General features: G+C 33.2%; 1 protein-coding gene across 1 annotated transcript in view; it reads right to left on the bottom strand.

The window, feature by feature from the left end:
• LOC126891111 (SCY1-like protein 2) overlaps positions 1-15,514 on the bottom strand; it is a 242,079-nt gene that overhangs the window by 18,172 nt on the left and 208,393 nt on the right. The window contains exons 7-8 of the mRNA XM_050660294.1: positions 11,501-11,750; positions 2,477-2,827 (exon numbers count right to left, since the gene is read on the bottom strand). Coding sequence (XP_050516251.1) covers positions 2,477-2,827; positions 11,501-11,750 — 601 coding nt within the window. The remainder of the gene's footprint in view (positions 1-2,476; positions 2,828-11,500; positions 11,751-15,514) is intronic.

The following is a 15,514-nucleotide window of genomic DNA, read 5'->3' as shown; positions in this document are numbered from 1 at the left end:
CTAGCAAATAAGATAATAGGTTATTAAATTTGTAAAGGGGGTTAATGTGGAAAATAAAAATGAAATGGGGAATATTATTCTTTCTTGAAATCCATTAAGATATTTAGAAAAAGGAAAGTTTGTGTTGGTAAATACGGATAATTGAAAGTTGCTTTGGATTGGTTGATTTTTGAATGCTGGAAGGGGTATTTGGAAGGAGGAGAATGAATGAGCAATGAGAGTCAGTGTGTGTTTTGAGCGATCGAGAGGCGAAGCCCAGTTTTCGAGAAGAGTGTACAAAAAAGTGAAACGCCGGGTTGGTTAGTTTTGTCTTTAACAAATAAAAAGTAAGATATCGTGGAACGAGTGATAGACCGAGTCGAGATAGTATATAACTCCTTGAGTCTAGAGTATCCCGGTTTTGTTGAAGTGTTTGAAAAAGGTAGAACACGGCATCAGGAGAAGGCAGGAACGAGGGCTGTACGAGGCGTAGTTTTCAAAGGAGCCGAGGCATTACTGGAAGACTTGGACGAGTCGTTGGATCGCAACCCAAGCCAAGGGGAAACGTGCTTTGTGTGAAGACATTGTCAAATCATCAGTAAAGGTCAGTCTATTTGTTATGACATGAATGTATGGTTTGTGTATTAAATACCACATTGAAAATTGAGCCACACAATCACTATTAAAAAAATTTCATCAAACCTAAATAAATTTGTTACTGATAAATCATAATAGTTCATTATAAATAAAATAAATTTGGAGACAAAAAAGAAATAAGATTCCCATTTTTGTAACTGTTGTATTAAATAAAGATAGAAAGATAAGATATAAGAAATATTAAGCAGTTATTACCATTTAGATAAAATAAACGATTTTTATAATTTCTAAATGAAATCCGTATGTGTGTATTATTTTACTCTCTTTTATCTATCCCGATTAGGAATCCACTGAGAAATATTTTGAAGCCACGAAAGTAAGTAATTGATATTATAATTTAGCCCTGAGATTGACACTATATTGGTATTTGATCTGTTTGATTAATGAGATAATTATTAATTAATTAATTAAGACAAAATACATCTGAGAACATCATTAGATTTCAAAAGTAAGATCACAACAGTACATTGTAAATTATGATTTGGGAGTGCTCCTAGTAACATTCAACGTGTCTTGGTTTGTTTATTTCTCTTGCATCTTGATTGTAAATTTAGTATAGTACCAGAAGAAGCCATTGTGAGGGAACAAATAAGAAATATGCTAAAAAAGATCTTAAATAACAGGGCATCTATAGGAACAGAAAACGAGCTACCCTTAACCCGGGAACGGTCGCGCTCACTTCTGTCACGTCAGCAGTTGCGCGTTAGATTTTATCTAACAATACTAATATAAATTCGAATGTACAACAAATTTTTATTTTATAGTATTTTTATTTACTTGTTTTGTTAGAAATATTATTTCTAACAATTATGAATTTGGTTCTCAACAAAGCCATAAATTCCACAAAAAGAAGAAAAAAAAATTAAAAGAAATAAACCTACGCATTACTACACCCTTCCTCGAGGCATTTACGATCGAGGCATTTACGAGTGGAAAATTATGTTGCAAGATATTTCATCGAATTATCACGAAAAGGGGTAACATGTTAGTAACGGCGCGACTGCTCCCGGGTTAAGCTCTATTCACAAAAACGGAGACAAAAAAGACCCAAATAATTGGGAATATACGTTATAATAGGGAAATATGCATTACAATTTCTGTGATAGATAGAGGAACAGCTCTGAATTTTAGAAGAACAGAGAGGTCGTTGTTCTGATAATATATTTTCTACAAAACAGTGCCTCCAAAGTGCCTTCTCTATTGAAGTTGGCGATAAATATAGTAAATTTCTCTCACCTCTGGTCTTGATGAATTGAGTCATCATTTCCTGTTGTGTGGGTCTAATCTGTGCTGTTTCGTAGCTAAGATTTTTTCTTTCTTCCTATATTCCTTTTACCTTCGATCTTGCCTTCTAATATTACCTGGAGCTGCTCAAATTCACAAGGCTATATTACATACAGTGTGCTTTACTATGAAGCTGAATTATGGATCTTAAATATGTTAAGGATCGACATCTAGAATCGTGTTAAGAATTTCATGGGTAGATACAGTCAACACCTTGAGACCCATTATTCAAGGAAAAATAGAGAGTAGGACAAGCGTAGGGAGGAGATGCGGTTGAAGTACCTGACAGAATGATCCCAGGAAACACAAGCAAAACGTAGACTTCACTATCCGCTTATCGTAAAACCGATATTGCTTTTATAATATTTAATGCTATCTTAATTTTTTAATCTACTAATTAGTTGAATATTTAGTGGCTACTGTTTATATTTTTTTCAAATTTTGAGTACGTAAGAGCTATGAAATGATAGTTCTAACAAAAATTTTGTGTTAAAAACAAATTAAAAAATAATGTGATGAAGTCTTTTTATTAACATAAGTTAAATAATGGCCTTACCTGTCGAGTTTTTCCTAGCCATATCCTCAGCACTTGAAGTCTTTCTCTGTTCAATTCGCAGATTGGGTATATTGAAAGGCGGCACATGCATATTATCCGAACTATATTGGTGTCTAAGCGGCCTGTGCCTCTCGGGGCTCGGCAGCGAAAGATTGTCCAGTTTGAGCTTATTTCTCTGATTGCGATCGATCTGGTCCAACATATCCTGGAGGACTTCAATTAGTATCGTGAACTGTTCCAAGTTAAGCGAGGGGTTCACTGTTTGAGGTAACAGAGAAGGCATTACTTTGGTAGCCATTAGGTTGATTGAAAGTCCGTATCTTTTATCAGTCAGCATCAGTCGATAGATATCTATGATCAAAAAGGAAATGTATTAATACTTTTCAGGGAATGGTATTTTAATTATATTTTGTTTATGTATGTTCTGATTGTTTTTTTTTCAAGAAACTAAATAAAGTAAAGAGCATAAAATCTGTCACTTTAAAATGGTAACAATCTATGTTTTAGTTTATATTAGAAATTGAAATTAATTGTACCTAATATCTTTTGTAAAGAACATTAAAAAATAGTATATTATCTTAATTCTAAAAATATTATTTTTCTACAACCGTGGTAAAAATGCAATTTTTAGCACTCCATCCATAGGAGCGTTAAAAATGCTACTTTAAAGCACTAGTGCTTTAAAAATTTTAAGGCCCTGCAGTTAAAAGTGAATTGTCAAATTGTGAAACGTCAAAATATTTGTATTTCATTTATCAACATTAATATTAATAGTACAACTTGCGCCATTTGAAAAAGGTGGTTTAAAAGGTTTTTTTAAAATTCAATTTAAACTGTATTATTGCATTTTTAACACGTTTGTAGAAAAAAACTATTAAAATTTGTTAGAATATACAACAATAAAAGTAAGATGATTGTTTCTATGGTTGATTGATTCTATGGTTGTTATAATTTACGTATTGACAGTATAGGCAGTTTTGATGTAATGTCAAGAAAAATATAAAAATGCAATGTCAGTCAAGTTCAAGTAAAACATTTTGTAGATGGTCCAGAAAGCCACTGCGCATCCGCTAGGAAAAATATTCTGATTCGGATTTTTTTCACAATCTTACTCAAAAAGGACTCCTTTTAACAAATTTGCATGTTGCCAAGACCAAAAGGCAATCAAGAATTTTTTAAACGTTTTTTTTTTGTTTTTTTCGTAAAATTATTTTTTTTTGCATGGAAAAAATTTTTTTTAGGTTTTCTGGATCATTCCAGACAGAAAAGGTATTTAGTGACTTTTCTCTAAGAATGATAGTTTTTGACATATAAGCGATTAAAAATTGAAAAATTGCGAAATCGGCCATTTTTAACCCTCAAAAACTATGTGAAAAACTGAAAATTTGAATGTTGCCAAGGTAGGTAGATATTCTTTAAACATCCGTTGATGAAATCTCAAAGAGTTTTTTGAATACAATATTCAAAACTCAATTCAATTTTTTAACTGCTAATCAAGCGTGCGCGACACTATTTTCCATCGACAGTATGGTGCAAATGAAAGGAATAAATTCGTTATTTCGTAAACCGGCGACTATAAGGAAAAATCCCGTAACAGGTCGATTTTTATTTTTAAGTTATGATATTGTGGCATATATGGTATACTAGTGGCATCATCCATCTGGACGTGATGACGTAATCGATGATTTTTTTTAATGAGAATAGGGGTTGTGTGCTAGCTCATTTGAAAGGTTCTTTAATTCTCTATTCAGTAATATAAACATTTACATATCATTATTTATACAGGGTGTCCAAAAATTTTTTATTAAATTAAATTATTTGACAAAAAACGAAGTAGAAGGACACCCTTTATAAATAATTATGTAAATGTTTACATTACTGAATAGAGAATTGAAGAACCTTTCAAATGAGCTACCACACAACCCCTATTCTCATTTAAAAAAATCATCGATTACGTCATCACGCCCAGACGGATGACGTTATACCATATAAATATGCCACGATATCATAGCTTAAAAATAAAAATCGACCTGTTTCGGGATTTTTCCTTAAAGTCGCCGGTTTACGAAATAACGAATTTATTCCTTTCATTTGCACCATACTGCCAGTGGAAAATAGTGTCGCGCACGCTTGATTAGCAATTAAAAAACATAGGAGTTTTGAATATTGTATTGCAAAAAACTCTTCGGTATTTCATCAATCGATGTTTAAAGAATATCTACCTACCTTGGGAACATTCAAATTTTCAGTTGTTCAAATAGTTTTTGCGGGTTAAAAATGGCCGATTTCGCAATTTTTCAATTTTTAATCGCTTATATGTCAAAAACGATCAACTTTAGAGAAAAGTCACTAAAGACCTTTTCTGTTTGAAATGATCCAAAAAATCTAAAAAAACCTTTTTCCATGCAAAAAAAAATAATTTTAGGAAAAAAATTAAAAAAAAAACGTTTAAAAAATTTTTGACTACCTTTTGGTCCTGGCAACATGCAAATTTGTTAAAAGGAGTCCTTTTTGAGTAAGATTGTGCAAAAAATCTGAATCAGAATATTTTTGCTAGCGGATGCGCAATGGCTTTCTGGACTAAGATATTGTCCTGTAATTGGGAATGGGTAAATTATAATTGTTAATATATAAAACGTTTGTAGAAAAAATATTGTATGATATACGTGTTAAAAAGTACATTTTTAAGGCACTCATGTGAATTTCAGAATGAGCGAAACGAAACTTTCACATGCGTGCCTTAAAATTGTACTTTTAACACTTATATCATAAATAACTATTTCATTTCTACGATTTATTAATAGTCCATTGAAATGTTACATTTCTGGCCTAAGCATACATTTTTCATAGGACGCAATTTTATTCTTTTGATGTATTGGGAGAATACTGTGATGATTCTGCGTTGTGTTACTATATGTATCACCGGTGATCAACCTTCTTAATTTATTTCTCTACCATGTGTATCACCGGTGATACCATGCAGAGTAAAGTTTAAATGACCATTAATATCGTTGGTATTAGTGTAGGAAACAGAGGTTGAACCTTGCAAAATGGACACAAGTCCGGTTTTATTTTTTTTCTGGCATATCAAGGGGTGCTTATTATAAGACTAACTTTTTCTGAAAAAATTTCGCCCCGGAACTCCCCTTTTCACCCCTTTAAAGGGGGTAATTTATGGTTTTTGCAGAACGTAGCCCTTCCTGTACCTTTTACAAAAAATTTCTTTTATAGAAATATGAAGAGGACTATATTTTCTACGATTTATTTCCGACAGCATCTCTCTATCATCCGAGGTTTAGCAAGGGTGGCGCCCCAAAGTTGACAAGTTTTTAAAAAAGATGTTTTTAAAAAAAAATATATTTTTCCCTAACTGTAACGGAAATTAAAAAGAAATGCTGCGGAGATGATTCACAAATAGATGATTGATTTTTTGATATAGGTTTCACTTAAAGGTAATTGCCCTTTTTTTAATTACAGGGTGTTACATTTTAAAAAACCCCTTTTTATACCATCTGAACCGTTTATGCTAGAGTAAAAAGACTTTCAGCGATTACCCATGTACTGGTGTTATTTACAAATTTGTATAATGCACCCCCATTTTTTCCCCGGAACCACCCAAACAAAAAGAAGAATTAATAAATAAAGTGATTTTCTTGGAATCCTTCACACACAATGCCCTTCATTAATATGCTTCATATATCATTTTGTGCAAGTTATTATTACCCATGCATGGACACTAAAAGCGATTTCCTAGTGCAACCCCTGTAGCCAAAAACAATAAATAAAATGGGGGGTTGAAATTTTTTTTTTGTTTTTTGCTTTTTGATCCATATGGGCATATGCTTCATCAATAGTGCTTTTCAAAAATATATATGGTTATTGCAACATCCCTGCGCAAACCACCCCTATCCTTGAAAATATACTGCAGAAACTACCCCTATACCTTATCCAGCATGTTTTTACGATTTTCTCATTACCTATTCATTTTTTTTTTAAACAAAACTTATACAAGGTTAAAGACCACTATTTACTCTAAAAATTAGGTCCTATTAATTTTTTTCGTTTAAGCAACCGTTACGGCACAGTGGCGCCGTAAACCTCATATATGCTTTGACGGGCTCCAGTTTTTGTTTATTTTTTCGTCATCTGTTTGTTTTATTGATAAAGTACTTATGTAAAATAAAACAACACAGTGTAACCTACAAATCATGACCTATGCACATTTTACATTCTTTGCTCCCCAAAGCTACAGTGGTGGCCCAAAATAAAGTTTTTCATATTTTCGCCACCTACACGCATTTTATTGCGTTAATGCTACCTTAATAGCACAATATTCACCCCTAAGTGGTCGCTAAGCAGTGGCGGATCCAGGGAGGGGTGATGGGGGCGATCACCCCCACCGCTCTCAAACCAAGTGATATTATATTTGAAGATTATAAAAATATTCATTTATTTTTATAGAAATACTTATATTAATATTATTTTTATAAGAATGACTATGTTTTAGCGACAGTGGCGGATCCAGCATCGTTAAGAGGGGGGTGCCATTTGGTTAAATTTCTATAAAAATAAATGAATATTTTTATAATCTTTGAATATAATATCACTTGGTTTGAGTGGGGGGGGAGGTGATCACCCCCATCACCCCTCCCTGGATCCGCCACTGCATAGCGACCACCTAAGGGTAAATATTGTGCTGTTAAGGTAGCATTAATGCAATAAAATGCATGTAGGTGGCGAAAATATGCAAAAATTTATTTTGGGCCACCACTGTGGCTTTGGGGAGCAAAGAATGTAAAATGTGCATAAGTCATAATTTGTAGGTTACACTGTGTTGTTTTATTTTGCATAAGTACTTTATCAATAAAACGAACAGATGACGAAAAAAAAACAAAAACTGGAGCCCGCCAAAGCATATAGGAGGTTTACGGCGCCACTGTGCCGTAACGGTTGCTTATACGAAAAAATGAATAGGACATAATTTTTAGAGTAAATAGTGGTCTTTAACCCTGTATAAGTTTTGTTTAAAAAGAACACATAGGTAATGAGAAAATCGTAAAAACATGCTCGCCAAGGGATAGGGGTAGTTTCTGCAGTATATTTTCAAGGATAGGGGTGGTTTTTGCAGAGATGTTGCAATAATCATATATATTTTTGAAAAGCACTATTGATGAAGCATGTGCCCATATGGATCAAAAAGCAAAAAACAAAAAAAAATTTTCAACCCCCCATTTTATTTATTTTTTTTTGCTACAGGGGTTGCACTAGGAAATTGCTTTTGGTGTCCATGCATGGGTAATAATAACGTCCACAAAATGATATATGAAGCATATTAATAAAGGGCATTGTGTGTGAAGGATTCCAAGAAAATCAATTTATTTATTAATTCTTCTTTTTTTTGGGGTGGTTCCAGGAAAAAAATGGGGCTGCATTATACAAATTTGTAAATAGCACCAGTACATAGGTAATCGCTGAAAGTCTTTTTACTCTAGCATAAACGGTTCAGATGGTATAAAAAGAGGTTTTTTAAAATGTAACACCCTGTAATTAAAAAAAGGGCAATTACCCTTAAGTAAAACCTATACCAAAAAATCAGTCAATTATTTGTGAATAATTGCCGCAGGATTTCTTCTTAATTTCCGTTACAGTTAGGGAAAAATATATATTTTTTAAAAACATCTTTTTTAAAAACTTGTCAACTTTAGGGCGCCACCCCTGCTAAACGGTGGATAATAGAGGGATGGTGTTGGAAATAAATCGTAGAAAATATAGTCCTCTTCATATTTCTATAAAAGAAATTTTTTGTAAAAGTTACAGGAAGGGCTACGTTCCGCAAAAACCACAAATTTCCCCCTTTAAAGGGGTGAAAAGGGAGGTTCCGGGGCGAAATTTTTTCAGAAAAAGTTAGTCTTATAATAAGCACCCCTTGATATACCAGAAAAAAAATAAAACCGGACTTGTGTCCATTTTGCAAGGTTCAACCTTTGTTTCCTACACTATATATAAAATCGGGCAAACAGAATGTGCCGATGGAATGTAAGTGAACCTAGCAGCATATCGAACAAGTGGGCATTAGGGGTGATTCATCTTAGTCAAGTTGCAAAAGTAATAAAAAAATAGCAAGATGGTGAATATTTTATTATAAAAAGTTACAGTAAAAAAAGATATACTTTAACAGATAAAAAATAATATCTTATTGTCTTTTTTAAAAACATTCCAAACATAGTACCGGAGCATTTGGGCAACTATTTAGTCCATGTTGTGAGGCCGCCCTGATAAGAAAAATTTTCTGATTCTGTTTCTTTGCTGATTCCTATTTAAAAATGTCCCCTTTAACTAAGTCAGAAGGGTACTAGGAAAAAAATACGAAAACTAGATTCTTCTGGTTCATTCATATATCAAATGTATCACCGGTGATCACAAGCAATTTCCGCCTAAAAGTTATTCCGGTATGATATTTGAGTCGTTCAAAGCGACACCTACGAATCGGATAATAAATTTATAACCGCAGTGTGCGTGGTACCAGAAAGAAGTCTCTGCAAATTTATGACGGAATAACAGCGACTGAAGCTGATGTATCACCGGTGATTCATATGGGAGCCAAAGTATTAAGTTCAAGTTTTTGGGACGCCACCCGGCTGTCATCTTGAAAAAAGAGTTGCAAAGTGCTTTCGCGCTGTGTCTCGTAAAAGAGCAAGTCTACAGAAAATATAGTCAAACGTTATTCAGAGACAATTAAAATGTCTACAACTTTTTTGTCTACAGCAAAATGACTCAAAATGTTTGAACAAATTTTCTTTTGGACCTTATAACTTTTTTCTGATCCATATAAAATAAAATAACATTAAATCAATATGATAGAGGGTACTCCAATGGATAATTTTCACTACAAAGGATCCCGCAATACTTTTTATAGAAAACCGGCCCCGGTCGAATGTAACGAAAGTTCGGTCAATGGTAGTTCATAGTGCGTATATCATAGGTCCTAGTCCTAGGGACCTAGGTCTAAAAAACTATTATATTTGTTTAGTTTTATTAATTTATCTGGATTAGAGCGCATCTAGTTTTGTTCTGACGCTGACGACATAGTTTTGTTCTCTGGCAACCTCAAGGAGATAATAATGTACAATGTTACATGAACTTACGTTAGTGTGTGCCAGTATAGGTCTTAAAATAAACATCTCAAAAAAAATTCAGGACAAACCTAGTACCCCGCGGAAATATCAATATTGGAGACAACGAAGTAGAGCTAGTGGAAAAATACATATACGTTGGACACGAAATAAAGATCACAAGAGACAACCAAACATGAGCATTTACGAAGAAGAATAAACCTAGCATGGGCAGCCTATGAAAAACTCAAAGACGTCTTTGAAAGCAATATACAAATTTATTTAAAACGTAAAACATTTTACCAATGTGTGTTGCCTGTGATGACTTATGGTGCCGAAATTTTGACATTGACAGTTACAACTCGTTGCATTAGAATAACAAAGTTTTATCTGCCTCAGGTGCCATTTTTAGTTATGACTGTTTAAAGTTTCTATGTTATGTATTTATTTTACTATTCTCGCCACCTGTATGTTAACAATGTAAATTCAAAAAAACATTAATATATTTTTATTAACCGTAAAAGGTTACTTCAGTAGTTAGGAGTTTTGATTTGAGAAATGATTTAAACTTATTTAATAAAGGTTTACCTTCCACATAACACTTGTTTAACAATTATTATATAATAAAACAACTTGAAGTTATTAATTTGTTAAAGTCTTATCGTTAACTTATAAACACTTTTAGTTTTTGCAGATAGGACCTTGTGTACTTAGTTGACTGTTTTTTATGTAAGTTACAACCTTGTTAACTTACCAACATTTAAAATTCTCTCAGATAGAACCTTGTAACTTAGTATTTCAGCCAACTGTTAATAGTTGTCGGTGCTAGTATTATAACAAAGTGAAGAAAATAAAATAAAACCAAGTTACATAAAAATCTCAGCTTAGACAAAAATTGCAGATAGAACCTTGTTATTCTGACCTAACGATCTTTTAAAATGCTGCAAATAGCTCAGAGGAAAATGGGAAGGTCAATGCTGAGTATATCGCTTCGTGACCGAGTTAGAAATGAAGACTTAAGACGAAGAACAGCAGTTACCGATGTAATTTCCCGAATTGCAACCCTGAAATCGAACTGGGCCGAACACGTCGCCGAATCAGTGATGGGACGTGGATGAAGAGATTACTTAAGTGGAGGCCGAGATTAGACTAAAGAAGTAGAGGAAGACCCTCTACTCGTTGGACTGACGACCTCAAGAAAATCTCAAGGAATTGGATGCAAAGTGCTCAAAATAGAGCACAATTGAAAAAAATGAGGGAGGCTTATGTCCAGCAGTGGACACACAGGAAATCCTAAGCTTGATGGAAGTTCGATTAAAACAAAAAAATAGAAATATTAACAAATACCGCGAAATCAACAAAAAGATTTTGGCTCCAGAACTTTGGCATTCGACTGAATACAACACGATACACTTTTCGATTGTAGGCGGGAAGCAGGACTTGGTCACCACGATATAAAACTGCTAAAATACTTATAATACAAGCACGTAGCCTCTATCCAAATTAAAGTTAGTCGTACTGAATAACTAACTAAATAATCATGAAACGTGGAGGATGACAGGGTTGTGTTGTATGGTCAAGTCGTTTTAATCTATTCTCTGAAGAAATCTTGAGGCAGGCTTGGGATGATAAACAAGAGAAAGTAAGACGTGTAAGACAAAGAAGTGCTATATAGGATACGCTGAAGATGCAGCCATTCTTGAAGAAAATTTCTAAGATGTTGCTTTGATTTTGACTTGGCCTTTTAAATAAAAGTATGCTCCTAGTATATTTACATAGGTGTTTTACATTAAGTAAGATGTTTATTTGACTTACTTGGTTTTAGATATTTTGGCGTCAAAATCAAAAGAACTATCAGATTTTCATAGAAATCTTAAATATTATAAGTTAGAAAACTATAAGTTATACTTACGTACTACCCTCAGAGTAATCTGGGGATCGGAAAGTCTTATATCATACAGAAGAGGCAGCACCTCGTCGATTATCTGTGTTTTGTCTAGTCGATCCAAAATCCTTTCGACACAACACAGCACGTTTGAAATCAGCTTCGAGTCAGTTTGATTCTTTTCGTATATTGCTTTGGTTTTTGGTAGAATCATTTTCTTTATTGCATTGTCATCTAGGAATTCCGCTACGTTGGTCACTGCTAGAAGGGCAGCACTCTAAAACAACAACATAATTTATCACCAATAAAATCACTAGGTTTTGGAGGTAATCTACAAAAACGAATATTTCCAAACGAAATTTTAGAAAAATCTTCAAACACACATCAAATTATTGAACAGTCATGTGGAAAAATATCGTACTAAATAAACAAGAAATAGGAAGAAAGTGTATATTATCACTTATATCACCAATCACCATATCATATCTAAATATAGAGATTTTGTTGTAATATCTTGTTTGTTTGTTTAAAATATCGTATAAACTAGTTGCCTACATAGATTCAGTGAGGTGACATTTGGCCTGGCGTAAACAAACATGCATGTTTGGAAAACATAATGGAATGAAACGATAACCCACTGGAGATCTTGAGGCCATAAAAGAGGAAAGGGCAGACTACAGATAAGATGGTCGGATGACCTAAAAAGATACGCAGGGACCAGATGAACAGGATTAGCACTGAACCGAGAAGAGTGGGAAAATAAGGGAGAGACCCACGGGAGCCCATATAAAAATTTTTAGGGGACGGGGCAAACGTAAAGTTTGTGCACATTACATTTTGTATACTTTGATATACTTTTTGAATAGATAGATATATAGATAGATAGATATATATACAGATAGGTATGTAGATAGATAAATAGATAAATTACTCCAGGGTAATAAGCTAGAAATAGACCATGTTCGGGACACTCAAAGATCCAGGTAGCTGACTACTTTTTTAGTTATTCTAGACCTATAGGAAGAAAACCTACCTGTTTTCTACCTAGAGTTTGCGTCCGATTTTTAATTATTAACAATTTAGTTCAAAAACCGCGATTTTTTTCGATTTTTTGCACTCCATTCAAAAGCTAAATATTTGACATAAAATTACAAAATTCAGTTTTTTAGAACATTGCACAACCTTCAAAATGCCGATTTTTGAAAGTTAAAAAGTTAATTTGTTGCTACGCAAACTGCAAAATAAGTGAAAAAAGTTATTTGTTAATAACTTTTACTAAATCTACCTTAGAACTTTAGTGTGTAAGTTATGTTAACGGGATATGGTGGAATAGACGGAGGATGCAGCAAAGGTAAACAAATTTATGGGATTTAGGAATTCTTGAGGGTGATGAGATAGTTGGTGTAAGTCAACCAACAAATCTGTGCCTGTTATAATGTTTGTGTAGATCAAATTAGTGAATGACATATATACAATTTTAATGTGTGTTGATTTTAAAGATTTTGTTTTAATTTTATTTATATTTATATATATATATATATATATATATATATATATATATATATATATATATATATATATATATATATGTCTTCATATCAAGGCGAGATCCGTTTGTATCATAAGCTATACAAGATGAGATCCGTTTTGCAAGGCGAGATCCGATTTTGGATCTCACCTTGTATTCACGTGTATATAGTGACATCTCGATGTAACAATGGTTAGGGTAGAAGGAAATCGATTTTTGTCTGGACCTCATTTTGCACCCCTTTTGGTGAATTTTATATTGCAGTGGTTCCACTAAATCTGCTGTAGAGGGCAGCGCGCGCGATCCGTTGTGTATATGGTAAATATATATTTTGCAGACAACCCGAGATCCGGTAAATTTGGAAACATCGCAAATGAATTTCACGGTCAGCTCTCTCACTCGGCTTATGTCTAGCTTGAATATGTTTACATTATTTAAGGGCTCTGTCCAGAAAGGCGATTGTCAAATATCTCGAGAACTAGACGGCATATCGAAAAAACTTTGGAATGCTTTTTGAATGGTTTTTCAAAATCTATATACTTATGCAATAGCAGGGTTCTTATTCTGCCTGCGAAAGCGGTGGGTGTAGCAACTTTGAATTTTCAACTGAAACACTTTATTTTTAATTAAATAGTTGAAATTTAGAATTAAAAATACACAACTTTTGTTTGAATCGATAATAGCTTCTTTAATCCAGTCGGAAGAGCTTCAAAATCGTCGTTTTGATGACATTTTTAGGGTTTAGGGGTACCTCAGGTAGTTAGCTTAAAACGTAAGAAATACATTTGAATAGTTAATGTTTATTGATAAACAAAGCTCCAATTCTATTTTACTTCAACTCATTTTAAGGCTATTTCAATAAACTAATCGGTTCTTTTTTCAGTTTTTTGGTAAAACATTGTAACTTATAGACGAAAATTCTTAAAATCGGCTATTTTTCATTTAAATTGTCAATAAATAATTAAATTGAGAAAAAATTGGTCAGATTTACATAAATTTTGTTATTCCGTCCATATAGAAACTAAAACAATTGTTACGTAGTTACACTGAGTGTCATAAAAACCATGTATTTTTACTCATTTCTTTGAGCTATTTCACGTAATATCGAGATATAAGTTGTATTTTTTACATAAGTTATATTAACGTTAAACTGACTTAATTTATAGTTTTATAAGCAACAATTAAGTATAGCGAAATTTATAAAACCTTGTTTAAATTGTTTTACATGCTCTAGAATGCGGTTATCTTAAATTTTGTTTTGAATGTTTTTCTTCTTACTGGTAGACAAAAAATGGCAAAATGTGCATTTTTGACATCAAATTGTTGATAACCAACATAGTTACTACTCAAAATATTAAAAAAACTAACCGTCGGTATAACAGGTTGCCTGGAAACCAGATGCAGAACAGTACCATAAATGTTTTAGACTTTTTAGCACTTTCTTTAAGTGAAATTTAAAATCATTTACCACCCATGTACACTCATTACGGAATCTGTTACAAGAATTTCAGCGATTTCAGCCATTTTTTCAAAATTTATTTGGATTTTCTCTAGTAATCCTTCCAAAAGACAATACATAAATGGTGAATACCTTTTACACCAACTTCAAGGAGGGTAATTTATACAGGTACATACCTGGAATTATTATATGGACCGTTCACTCTTGTTAGAGTATAGTTCGCTCAAATATGAGCTCTTTTAATCCATTTCACGCGGTAAATTAGTCCGCTTTTCCTTTAGGTCTTAGTTCATAGGTTGTGATGTTTTTTTGCCCTCTCTACTATCTTCTTCCACTCTCTCCGGTCCTGAATCTTTTCTCTCCAGTTTGCAATTTCCATCTTTGATATATCGTCTAGCAGTTGATCTTCCCATCTAATTTTTGGTCTTCCTCTTGGTCTATTTTTTACTGGTTTCCAGTTCATTATCTTCCTGATCAGTTCTTCTACCCCTCTTCTTTGTGTGTGCCTAAACCATCTGAGGCTTTGTGCTTTAATGAATTTTACTATATCTTCTCCTTTATTTATATTTATTATTTCATGGTTCATCAGCTTTCAATATTCCCCTGTTTCTGTCTTTACTGGGCCATGTATCCTTATAATTTTTCTCTCAATTATTTTTAACTTTTCTTCGTCTTTTTTCGTAAGGCACATTACTTCTGCTCCATAGGCTATCACTGATCTGATTGCTGCTGTGTATATTTTTGATTTTGTTTTTTTTGCTCAGGTTTTTGTCCTTGAGTAGTTGGTGATATTTCCAATATAGTCTATTACCTGCTTTAATTCTGTCGTTTATCTCTATACTCCTTCCGTTTTTGCCGTCCACCATCACCCCCAGGTATTTGAAGCAATCTACTCTCTGGAATGTATTTTCACCTATCTTTATTTCTGCTATTCTGTTTACATTGTCTCGTGTGCTTATAAGATATTTTGTTTTATTCTGATTGATTATTAGTCCTCTCGTCTTTGCTTCTCTTACCAGGGTTAAAAGTGCCTCTTCTAGTCTTTTTTTATCTC

The sequence above is a fragment of the Diabrotica virgifera genome, chromosome 1 (genome assembly GCF_917563875.1).
Source record: "Diabrotica virgifera virgifera chromosome 1, PGI_DIABVI_V3a".
Classification (NCBI taxonomy): Eukaryota; Metazoa; Arthropoda; class Insecta; order Coleoptera; family Chrysomelidae; genus Diabrotica; species Diabrotica virgifera.
The sequence above is the reverse complement of the archived record's forward strand: the minus strand, read 5'-3'. Positions and strand labels throughout refer to the sequence as shown.